The following is a 13,239-nucleotide window of genomic DNA, read 5'->3' as shown; positions in this document are numbered from 1 at the left end:
TGCTCCCTTGTAAAAGTATTTTTTAGTATTTTTAAAATACAAAAATACAGTAGTTTATTTTGATACTTGGTGTAGCTGCTGTATTTTGTAGTTTATTTTGATACACTTAAAATTAAGGTATTTGGTATTTTATTTTAAAATACATTTTGATGTATCTTTGCCCAACCCTGCCTGTAACCATGGCTTTTGGTTCGGTTTGGTTCTGATGGCTTGGCACATCAGCACTTTTTTTTTTTTTTGCAATTTGCAATTTGCGATTTAAAATGCCATTTAAAAAAGCACACTGATTAGTCGAACTCTTCTTATTTTGCTGTTGCTTAATTTGAGTACTGCACGTAGACAGAGGCGTCACCAGGATTTTGCATAGTTACCAGTACCAGCGCACGTTGAGGTCAAAATGCGTACCTGCTACGCAAAATGCATACAGGTTGGCAGGTCTGTAAGCAAGCACAGTGAAATGATTATGCAATTCCAGCTGACCTGCCATAATCTGTGATCTATATATATAGAAAACAGCTGGAAGACGAGATAAGATACGAAAAGATACAGATTTTTCACAGACTAAATTCTCCACCCATAACTACACAGATGGTAAGGTATGCACTTACATGCTCAAGTATGTAACCCCATGCTCAAATGCCGCGTGCTGATATCACAGCTATTTATTAACACTATGTTAGTCACCAGGGGATTCCCACTGAGAGTGACCTGGTTCTCACCCATTTTTCTGTTTAAACAGACCTGCATGGACTGGAAGCATTCTTAACATGACTTTTTGACATCATTAGTAATGCTGGGCAAGTAATAAAATTTTATTTTCAATTATTATTTAGGCATCCAATTATTATTGTGCTGCATTCGTAATCTCAATTGTATCTTGCCATTAATGAATCCAAATTATTAAATGAAAATGACATGTATTCTACATATAATACTTGATATTATCAAGTAAACATATGCATATGCTGTAAACAAAGCCACAAAGGCTTTGCGTTTTCATCTGTAGGGCTACTAATTCTCCAAATCCTTTTACCAATGACGAAATGTCCTGAGTACAACTGGATATAACTACCACAGTGGTTATGATATAACAAGCTTTACTCTCCTCCATCGCCACCATCTAGGGCACAGTACACTGATTCACAGACAAATTTAATAACACTAGCAAGACAGTTTAGGGACAATGCACCTTAGAGTGAACACTAGAATACACAAAACAACATGTAATTTACCCAGTATCTGTAAAATAAAATTTTACAGAGCCATCACATCCACTAGTTGCAATTATTTGTTTAGATGCACTTTAACCTAACCACTGACTATTCACTGAATGGTGTTAATTTAACATTACTGATCATATATACCATATACTAATAAGGTTTGATCTATAAACTGTAGATGAATGCGCAATCCAGCTATCAAAATTAATATTTGTCAAAACAGCCCCAGTCTGCCCCAGATATCACAGACTGTTATATAACAGCTTAGCTTGGCACACAGTGGTGTTTGGCATTTTATTCACTAATACGAGCCTGAACATTTAACTTTATCGCAGCCGTTTAAACTGTCTGTCTGTTATGAATATAGATGGGTGAAGTTTATGGTCATCCATATAAGCTTTCAAAACCAACTCAACAGTTAAAAGTAACGAGTATTTTTCACCATGTCAGCAGTAGTCATAGTCCGACTAGCTGACGCTTGTATAAATGCAAGCATACCGAGACTGTTAAACGTGTGAACTTGATATTATAATATTAAACAAAAACATTTTTCTTCTCCATATACTGTAGGAAACTAGATATGACACTGAAAAGCAACGATGCAAAGCAATAATGGCTTTAGCAAGCTAGTCAACTTACGCGCGCACTTAACTGTAACTGTCAAAAACATTTTGGTGGTTTACTGACTAATGAAACTCCATAAACAGCTGTTAGAGTACTCAATAACACATTAACAATTTAACCGGTGTTAGAAAAGCTTGTTATACTGAGAATATCTGCTGGCTTTCGCTAGTTAGCAGCATTAGCTTCACAGTTATTGGTTGTATATGGATGTCTCAAAAAACTAGTGAGCTGTCTACCTAGATACCCTGTTTGGAAATCGAATTTGCCTTCAGAAGGCGCATAATATTGCCCAAAATGCCATCTAGGAAGGCAGCTCACTATGTTTTGAGACACATCCTACAGTCTGTACCTCGGTATAGTGATGCATTTGGTGTTGATATTCTGGGTGGTGATGGCTTTCTCCAACTCCTCCAGCTGTCCTGTCTTCTTCAGCTTCTTCACCAGACTCTTCACTGCCTTCTCACACCATTTCTCCTCCTGTCCGTTCTGCTCGCCCTTCTTCCAGCCCAACAGTCTCTTCACAATCGGAGGAGTGAAAGGCAATATAGACATCTTTAGTAAATAAACAACAACTCCAAATATAGTGCTTATCAAAGTCCTGTGCTTTTAAAGACGTAGCGTCGATGGACTTGTTAAATGGCCAGATCAAAAAGAAGAGAAAGTTGTTTTCTGCCCATTAGAGGCACATTGCCGGATGCTGCTCAGCTCCTCAGGTCAGCGGAAAGTCAACACAGTACAGATGAAATCCAGCTAACATTAGACGCAGCGCTGTCTGGACCCGCCCCTCCTCCTCCTCCTCCTCCCTACCTGCTCGCCCTTCTTCCAGCCCAACAGTCTCTTCACAATCGGAGGAGTGAAAGGCAATATAGACATCTTTAGTAAATAAACAACAACTCCGAATATAGTCCTTATCAAAGTCCTGTGCTTTTAAAGACGTAGCGTCGATGGACTTGTTAAATGGCCAGATCAAAAAGAAGAGAAAGTTGTTTTCTGCCCATTAGAGGCACATTGCCGTATGCTGCTCAGCTCCTCAGGTCAGCGGAAAGTCAACACAGTACAGATGAAATCCAGCTAGACGCAGCGCTGTCTGGACCCGCCCCTCCTCCTCCTCTCTACTCCTACTCTTTAGTCATTCATATCCAGTGTGTTCCTAACATTCATTCATTCATTCATTAGACAAAATACGATAGCCTATAATACTTTTTCGTGTCAGTTTTAAAAGTAATTAATTAAAAATATATATTACAACACATCCTATATGTGCTTAACACATTTATTTATTGAGAAAAATAAGATACATTTTCAAGTCAGTTTTAAAATGTATATTATTTTATATTATATTATATTATATTATATTACTACTGTCAGTTTTAACATTATTTGCACATTGTATACTTTAATCTTTTAAAGATTTAGAGGTTTTGGCAATACAAACATTTGTACCGAATATATGTATATATATGATTAACATAGCATATGATGCTATATGTGTTTAACACATTTATTTATTTATTTGGATAAATGATTTATTTGGAAAATATAATACATTTTAGTGTCAGTTTTAAAGTTATTTTTATATATATTTTATCATATTAGTATTGTCAGTTTTAACATTATATTACAATTATTTGCATTTTATATAATTATCTAGTGTGTGATGAAAAATTATTCTTCAGACATGCCCAACACCAAATAATGATGTTCTAGCTTGGATTTAAACAATTTTCATTGCATGTTGATTTTATTTAATTTCAGTTTGTTTATTTTGTTTTGTTTAAACTAAGTTTATGCATTTAGTTTTATTTAAGCAACATGCCTCACATTTGATTTAATTTCATAAACATTCCATAAACCTGCTTTTTTGAGTTGTATCACAAATCAAATTGACTGACTGAGGGGATGCTGAAAAGCTAGCAGAGTGTTTTGAGATAAACAGCATTATTTGGACCTCAAGCCCTGGCTGAAATTGTGTACAATGGTTCTAGACTCCAGACGGGGGTGGGAGGGTGCAGGGGCTGAGAAAGCAGCAGTCCTGTGTGTACTTGCAAACATATTCAGGCCTGTTGAGGCTTGCCCACTGCAAGCACATACTGGGAATGTCCCGAATCAGTTCATCCTCATTCAGGAGAAGGCCGTCAATTCAAGCCAGCTGGAGGGAGTACAAGGGCTCTGGGATCATAGAAATCCATCTCTGTCAGACACTCTCCACTATGAAACATTAATCAAGACATTTTAAATATCACATCTACATTTGGTTGACTCAATTGCCCAAAACGGATAACAAATATATGACAAATTTGATCACAATCGCTACTTAAATAACACCTGTTGCAATAAACCAAGTCTTTGTAACAGAGTGTCCTAATTTTTTACAACCCACAATGTAAGGTCCTAAAATAGAGGACCCCTGTCAGGCTAACCCTTTGATCCCCCCAATAAAAGTGATTTAATTTCACCTTGAATGCATCCTGTGGAAATTGTTAAGGTGACTGGGGTGTGGGTATTTTGATCTGTTTGTGGGCTGTTATTCATATGTACTGAATACCATTCCCCTCCGCCTGGACAGATTTGTGCTTATGATATAAATAACTCTACCCAGAGGCCCATACTGATAGTCCCCTTTACCTTTTATCTATTTTTATCTTACCATCAATGGATGACATGTAATAATTTCACGCTGGGCTCTGGCACGGTTTACATCTTCAAGCAGGCCTAAATGGAAACTCTGAAGTCTTATTATTTTTATCTTACCATCAATGGATGACATGTAATAATTTCACGCAGGGCTCTGGCACGGTTTACATCTTCAAGCAGGCCTAAACGGAAACTCTGAAGTCTAATTATTCTCAGTGTTTCACAAGTAGCCACAAAACGTAAACAATATGATTGTTAATAAGATATTAATGTGAGTAAATCATTAGTGACATTGACTATGTAATGTTATATCCAATTTTACAGCTTCAATGCGAAGACGACAATGCCTAAAATCCTAAAAGGACCTTAAAAAAATAAGGGAACATCATTATAGCTCAAATAACGCATAATTTTAATAAAAGAATTAATGTGGTTTTATAAAATTATATGCTTAACATTTTTGCTTCTAAATCCTACAAATATTGGCCCCATTTGATTCCATAAAGTACCTCACTTTGACCTAAATTCTTCCTCTTTTTAAAGAAAACAAGGGACAAATGAAAATAATTTTTTGTGGTAATCAACATTACGCCACAAATGCAGTCGACTGAGTTGAACTTGTATCAAACACAGAATCATTTTTAAACAGTTCATCCAAAACTGATGGTTTAAAGTTACCTTAACGATACAAACACACAGCTTTTCACTTCACAAGACTTAACTGGAGTCATATGGATTACTTGTGGATTATTGTGAGGTTTTTATCAGCTGTTTGGACTCTCATTCTGACAGCAACCATTCATGGCTAAATTTCTCCAAATCTGTTCTGATGAAGAAACAATCTCTACATCTACATTTTGGATGGCCTAGGTGGTGAGTACATTTTCAGCTAATTTTCAGCAACTATTCCTTTGACCTGACAGCAAATCCTATTGTTCCAAAGTTTGGGGTCGGTAAGGTTTTTAGTCTGTAATTTTTTTAATGTCTCTTGTTCTCACAAAGGCTGCATTTATTTGACCAAAAAATACAGTAAAACAATGATATTGTGAAATATTATTACAATTTAAAATAACTGTTTTCTAATTATATTTATATTCAAATGTAATTTATTTCTGTGATGGGAAAGAAGAATTTTCAGCAGCCATTACTTCAGAAATCATTCTAATATGCTGACTTGGTGATCAAGCAACATTTTTTTATTACTATCAATGTTGAAAACATATTTTTGTTGAAACCATTATGCACAAAACAGGTAGTGTATTTAAACTGCATCTGATCTTGGTAACATCAAGTTCATATTACAATTTAAAATAACTGTTTTCTAATTATATTTATATTCAAATGTAATTTATTTCTGTGATGGGAAAGAAGAATTTTCAGCAGCCATTACTTCAGAAATCATTCTAATATGCTGACTTGGTGCTCAAGAAACATTTTTTTATTACTATCAATGTTGAAAACATATTTTTGTTGAAACCATTATGCACAAAACAGGTAGTGTATTTAAACTGCATTTGATCTTGGTAACATCAAGTTCATGTGTTTTTGGGAAGCTTGTGCTGCTATGTGCTGTCTGCTTCGGCCCGCACAAGCCCAGCACCTGTTTCCACCCCAGGGACTTCACCGGGACAGTTGGTACGGAGCGTGGACAGAGTGTCAGTGTGTGTGTGTGTAAGTTGGGAGCAGATGGGCAGAGGCCGAGCATGATAGGAAAGCAGCAGAGTCTCATGTCCATGGCAAGAGTGAAAGATAGCTGTGGACAAAAGGCAGAGTGGATGGCCGAATGAGTAATGACCGCAGACAATCCGATGGATAACAATGGCATTGTGCCGGACTCCACACTGGGAAGCAGTCCGGATTTGAGGGGGAGTGGTAGGATCAGCTGGACTTTACACAATGGTGTGAAGAGGAGGGGGCAAAGGATTATATGGGGCTTTTGTGTAATCACAATAAAACGTAATAACACTGATGGAAACCTAAAAGAGATTGTGTGCTTTACTGCGAACGTTTAGATTAGAGGTTTTCTTGTGATTGCCACCCATAGATCTATTTATCTGAGAAACTAGAAGCCTATCCTGTTTAAATACCAAAGAAATGTGCAGCATATATTATGTTTGCTGGGTAAATACTGTAGGATATATAGGTTTTAATTACACAAATCCTGGAGTGGTAAGCAGGGTGCCATCTCAAGCTTCTAACTTCAGATATGCATCAGTCGCCCCAAACAAAATCTGGGGCAGCATCACAATCCCTCACAACCCCCTGTTCCATATCATTCTCCCCTGACCTCATAATAAACCCTTCAGACACACTCCTCCATTATACACACTCCCCTTCCCTTTGTCTGTATTACCAAATATATTTACTTCTTTCCTCAAAGATAAGGACTAAACTTTCTGCTGTCTGACTTTGCATCGACTAGCATTATACTCAATGGTAATCTGAACCAATTTACTACTTATTTTTATTTGTTTTTTTGTATAAGTTTTTTTTTTTGTAGGCATAAGGCATAAGACACTTTTAAAATAAAACAAATTATTTTATGGTGTTTTTACTTATTGTGATTAATCAAATGCATTGAAAATGTTACATACTTTGCAAAAAAAAAATGCATCACATACAAAGAAATTAAGAGCTGGAAACTATAAGGACTCCATTATATAAAGTATTTGCACCTTGAGGAATAACATCCTGTGCAAAGCAAAGCTGATGAAGAGCTATGCTTTTAAAAATAGCAATATGTCTCCACCTAGTGGTCAATTAAAATATTGCAATATTTTTGTTTTTTTCAGTTTTTCAACAAGACTGTCTCGGCCCCATTACTGCAAAAGCACGATCGCCTTTTTGATGACGGTTTGTCCTAGGCACTTCCAGAAGTTTATAATTTTCTGAGCGCAAGGCTCTAGGGGGATTATGCAGTTTCAGGAGGATTGTAAAGTACAGAGGTGCCTGATTATTTAAAGATTTATAAACCCAAAATAAAATGTTATATTTTACTCTAAAATGGACAATTGATATTGTTGTTTTTTAATATAATTATTTAATTTACATACACTATTGTTCGAAAGTTTGGGGTCAGCAAGATTTTTATTTCTTTTAATTTTTTGAAAGTAGATTTCTATTCAGCAAGGATGCATTAAATTGATCAAGAGACATTTATAATGTTATAAAATATTTCTATTTCAAATAAATGCTGTTCTTTTCGACTTTCTACTTATCAAAAGAATCCCGAAAAAAATGTATCATGATTTCCACAGAAATATTAAGCATATTAAACTCTTTTCAACATTGATAATAATAATTGTTTCTTGAGCACCAAATTAGCATATTAGAATGATTTCAGAAGGATCATGTGACATTAAAGACTGAAGTAATGAAAATTCAGCTTTGCCATCATAGGAATAAATGACATTTTAAAATACATTAAAACAGAAAAGTGAATTTTAAATTGCAATTATATTTTACAGTTTTTACTTTATTTTTTATAAATATAAATGCAGCCTTGGTAGGCATAAGAGACTTCTTTAGAAAACATTTAAAAAATCTTACCAACCCCATCCCAAATCTTAATGACAACTTTTGAATAGTATAAAATTCAATCTGAAACATAACAATAAACTGTGACTAATCAAACTTTATGGTTACAAACAAAATAAAATTATGAGTATACATTTCCGGATCACTCTACACATAGGCCTGCATAAGCTGCATTTTTTAAACAAAAGCACCATGACTCTATACACCATGATTCTCGATGCATTTAACAGATTATTAACCCACTTAAATAAGCCTTCACAACCAACCAATCGATTCATTCCAGACCGGAGCTTTTCGACTCTGGAATGATTTTTTTCAGTCATTAGCTGAATTTAATCATTAACTAAAGCCCTACTGACAGCTCAACCTTCTATTTCCTTTGATTTCGAGCCGAATGCTATTTTCAATCACGCTAGTAGGAGGAAAATGTACCCTATAGATATGCAACCCGTGATCTACTTTCACAGAGTGTTTCTAAAGCTCATGCGCTGAACCTCATTTAATTCATGAGCCAGTGTGCCTCTCTCTGGGGACATTTTAAACCTAACACCACTATTCAGATGTTAATTGTCAATGATCATGCCTATCCATCTCCAGAACAGGCCCTTTCACACTGTAATATCCCAGGAGAAGCAGTCGGATGGGTAGGAATCGTGTAAATGCGTGCATCAGCTTATGCTTTATGGTAAATGAGCGCATGACAGTGCATTTACCTTCAGGCAAGACAAGAGATTTATGGGCATCAATGACATTTACCATTGCTAAGCTTTCGAAAAAACCAAACACCGTGATGCAGTAAGACACGTATGCTGACACATATACACAAAATTACCCAACTAACCTAATCATAGTGGAATTACTTTTAGTGCAATCAACCCCCCACCCCTTTATCGCCCCATGCTAGGAGCCACTGTTTCCATATGCATGAAATTGCCAACGTTAAAGTGGGTTATGAAATGGGGTAATGCTGTGGATAATTCCACTGCACACCCACTAATGCTTTTTTCCATTAAATTAGGGCCTGTCTCCTTACTGAAGTGGCTGTGCCTTACAGCAAAACGCTTGTAAATTGCCATTTACGGATAATTAAGCATTCCTCATGAACATTAAAACATGCTTATTTTGGAGGGGCAGTGGCTAGGGATGTCTCCTCGTGTGCTGACTAATGTCTCTGTGGTACGCAGAGCTTCTTCATGGCTCATAGTTGCCGGAGGGCTGTAATAACCATTTTTTTCCCCATAACAACACGGATTGTGTAATTGCGTGGCCTGCTTTTGACTAACCTATTGGCATATAGCCTGTCATCACAGGTTTAGATTTGACTCTAAATGGTGAAGCAAAGATAAACCATTTTTTGCTTTAAGATAAATTCTACTTTAAGTTATAGAAAGAACAACTTTCTAAATGGTAATGCCGGGGCAAATAAACATAATAGAAGAAACAACAACCCCTTAAGCAATCACTACACTTTTACCCTCTTGTTTTACGTCTTTCATAAGCTTCTTTCTACATCGCTGGCTTGGAGAGATATTCTGATGCAGCAGTGCATCAATAATGATTATTTTCTAAAAAAAAAAAAAAAATTGATATATATACTGTGGTCAGCCACATTTTAGCACTCAGTTATTTTGCAAAAGAGCCACAAATGCATTGTTTCACAAAAACAACATGGATTGTGTAATTGCGTGATCTGCTTTTGACTAACTATTCGATTATTGGCAAATAGCCTGTCATCACAGATTTAGATTTGACTCTGAAAGGCAAAGCAAAGCTAAACCATTATTTTGCTTTAGGATAAATTCTACTTTCTAGATGGTAATGTCGGTGCATATAAAAAACGTTATGGAAGAAACAACCATTGTTAAACAATCCCTTAAGCAATCACTACACTTCTACCCTCTCGTTTTATGTCTTTCATAAGCTTTTTTCTACATCACAGGCTTGGAGAGATATTCTGATGAAGCAGTGCATCAATAATCATTATTTTCTAAAAATTAATTGATATGTAAATTGGTCAGCCACATTATAGCACTTGATTACTTTAAAAAAAGAGCCACAAATGCATTATTCCCTAAATCCGATTGATTTCTAAAGCTTCAGGCAATGTAATAAAATACTTTAGCAATAAAAAAACAATGCTATTTTATGGTTTAATAAACACTATGGATGTAAATTGCTTTGCATTCATTCTATCGCATTTTGAAATGGGTTTCTGTGTCTATAATGTATACCAGACTAATTATATCTTGCTAGTAGTGATGGGTTTAATCTAGTCGCTGAATCAATAATATCTCCTCTTTGGTTAACTGAGAAGTTATTTACAAATCAAGTAGCTTTGAAAATATAGATTTTCTAAGCTTATTTAATTTTTACATCCACTTTCTTCTTTTAATGCTGCCTGAGGAGCCGCTCTTGGAGTCATTAATTGGCTTTTTATGAGCGCATTTGTTCCTCTTCCCCGCTGAAAGGGAGGGCGATGACCTTTTGATGCTCAGCCCACCACCGTTATCCTCTTTACGCCACTTTACGGGCGGTTTGCTGTTGCCTTCATCTCACTCCTCTGGCAGAGCAATGAGCAGTCAATGGTATTTCCTGACATGATATGTGCCTGCGAGCGTGTAGTTACATGAGAGCCTGTGTGTGTGAGAGCATATGTGTTTGCATGTAGGAGTCAGAGGTTGAACTACGGTGCCTGGAGGAAAGCAGCTCGAGGTTGAGAGCACTTTAACTGGTTATTGCAACTCTACTGTTTATTTTAGCAAGAGGCCTGTAAAACTCGGCTGGTTTGGACTATGATGTATGTGGATATAGCGATATGGTGTTAGATCTTGCGACAGGGGGAGAAGCTGAGGAGGAGAAATGGGTTTTCCTCTGTGTTATCTTTCATTCTCCATTTCTAACTCTTTTCCTGTTTGTTAGATTTAGCATAAAAGTTAGAGAGAGTTTGTGTGTGAGCTTGTTCTGTCTCATTACACACAGACTGCATAGCTGTGATGGCTGTATGCTCCCGGTTCCATATGTAAACCATTTCCCCCCCTTCCCAAAAGCCTGGCCTCATTAGCGGAGCCTTTATGACACGGCTCTACCTAAATGCCACAGATTTTTCCATTCCCGTTCACGGCCCAAATACAAACCGGCAAACCAAAAACTCACAATGCTTAGCAAGACAGATGCAAGAAATTCACATACACATTGTGCAGGAACAACATGAACAGTCAATATTGTTTTGAATATATGTAATGTTTTTCATATATTTCATTATTTAAATATATTTAATAAAAAACATTTTAAAAAAAACAAAATATAATTATTTAATATAAAATTTTGCAAAAAACATTTTACATCTATTTTCTAAAATGATGTTTTGGTGCTCACAAAACATTTTAGTATTGCTGCTAATTAATAAATTAAAAATTAAATTTATTTAGTTATTTATTATTATATGTAGAAACCATGATAGTTATTTTTAAGGATTCTTTGATGAAATCAAAGTTCAAAAGAACAGCAATTATTTAAAACAGAACATTTTTGTAACATTATAAATATCTTATTACGGTCACTTTTGGTCAATTGAATGCTGAATAAAAGTATTATTTTCTTTTGAAAACATTACTACTGGTAAAAAACATTGGAACCTCTGATCTATAGAGTGGAACATCACCTATTCAGTAGAAAGTACAATGGCTCTACATTTTATGGAAGCACAGAGAAAACATTACTGTGCTAAACCACCAGAAGGTGGGGATGAAATCTCCTTTAAAAGTTCATTTCCGAGCAGGAACTATGAGCACAAATTCTACATACGTTCCTTCAAAAGAGGGAGCTATGGTACTCTGGTAATGCGTGTCAGTAATGAAACATTCCCGATGTGATGTGTGTTAGCTACTAACTCACAATAAACACTCAAGACAGAGAGAGTGCCACCTCAGCACTCTTCACTGTTCTGAATTTTCCAGACATCCCTATATATAATGAAAAATCACTTGTCCTACATGAATGCATGCACTTAATGTTCATATACATCCTTCTTCCAAACTTCAGTCCTTCTAAAACCCACATATAGCAACTGAAACACAAGGGACCCATAGGGACAAGGGACAAAGTGAAGAAAAGAATGAGAGAAAAATACAGCTCTCATTGCAAATGCTGTGAAGGCAAGTTTTGTCTAGTTTCATTTGAACAAGGTGCCATTTCAGTGCTTGTTTTTCCTCTCTGAGAGTGAGACTCAAACTGAATGTAGACCATTTTGGGAGGCTTATGCGCTTTCTTCCTCCAACCACCCTTGAACTCCACACATATGTTTCTGATAGACCTTAGCACTCCTACTCAGCCTCTCATTCAGAAAGAAAAGGGAGAGAGGGAAGGGGAGGTGGGGGGGAGAAAAAAAGTTTCCACTGAAACACTAAACAGTTTATTTTCTCTCTGTCGTTCTCTGGGGCATGCTTTAAAGACTGCTCAATCACACGCTGATGTGCTCTCTCGGTCACACCAATGATTTAACTCTCCTCAAGGTCTCTCCATTCACATTTTGTTCCTCTCCTCCGCCTTATTTTCACTTTTGCAGCTGAGCTCAGAAACAGTCTGAGTGCAATATTTATACATTTGAACATAAACGCAAAAATAAATTTTTCATCAGCAGCACATTTCATACATGGATTTGCGCAAAAGTTTGGATACACTTGACTAAATTTATGTTTCTCATGATATTAAAATATTAAGATCTACAGTTCAAATGCTTGAAATTAATTTATAGAGTATACATTGAGTACAGGTATGAATTTATAATATACATTTTTGTTTGCATTTTTTTATTTAAAAAAGAAAAAAATACATATATTCATTCCCAGTATTTTCTATTTCTTTTTCTATTTCTTTCTTTTTGCAATTTAAAATCACAAATAACAAAATAAATGCAGAGTATCAGATATATACTGTATAGATATATAATATATTATATATTATAGAGTATAATGTATATTATACCTTACATAGTATCTTATACTCTACAAAAATGTATCATTTTTATTTTTGTCATTTGTCAAATAGCAAAAAAAACAAAACAAAACAAAACTGATGAAATGTAAGATGCTACATCTCGTTGTAAACATTCAAGTGTTATTAGATATAGATATAATAATCTTATATTATATAAATTCATACCTGGGCTCAATGTACTTGTAGAGTATACTATATATATATATATATACAGTGGGTACGGAAAGTA

The 13,239-nt window shown here is 35.6% G+C and overlaps 1 protein-coding gene across 3 annotated transcripts in view; it reads right to left on the bottom strand.

Annotated features, from left to right (window-relative positions):
* Positions 1 to 2,846, bottom strand: part of LOC107718309 (mothers against decapentaplegic homolog 3-like) — a 32,639-nt gene extending 29,793 nt beyond the window's left edge. For 2 of the 3 annotated variants that reach the window (XM_016525333.1, XM_016525335.1), the window contains exon 1: positions 2,194 to 2,565. In XM_016525333.1, the coding sequence (XP_016380819.1) occupies positions 2,194 to 2,396 (203 nt within the window). In that variant the 5' untranslated portion in view covers positions 2,397 to 2,565. Of the gene's footprint in view, positions 1 to 2,193; positions 2,566 to 2,651 lie in introns of those variants that run through there. The other variant, XM_016525334.1, reaches the window with a different exon arrangement.
* Positions 2,847 to 13,239: the final 10,393 nt, after the last annotated feature.

Source organism: Sinocyclocheilus rhinocerous, unplaced genomic scaffold (genome assembly GCF_001515625.1).
Source record: "Sinocyclocheilus rhinocerous isolate Xijiao unplaced genomic scaffold, SAMN03320098_v1.1 scaffold3136, whole genome shotgun sequence".
In the NCBI taxonomy this organism is placed as follows: domain Eukaryota; kingdom Metazoa; phylum Chordata; class Actinopteri; order Cypriniformes; family Cyprinidae; genus Sinocyclocheilus; species Sinocyclocheilus rhinocerous.
Note: the sequence above shows the minus strand (reverse complement) of the source record. Positions and strands in the feature narration are given on the sequence as shown.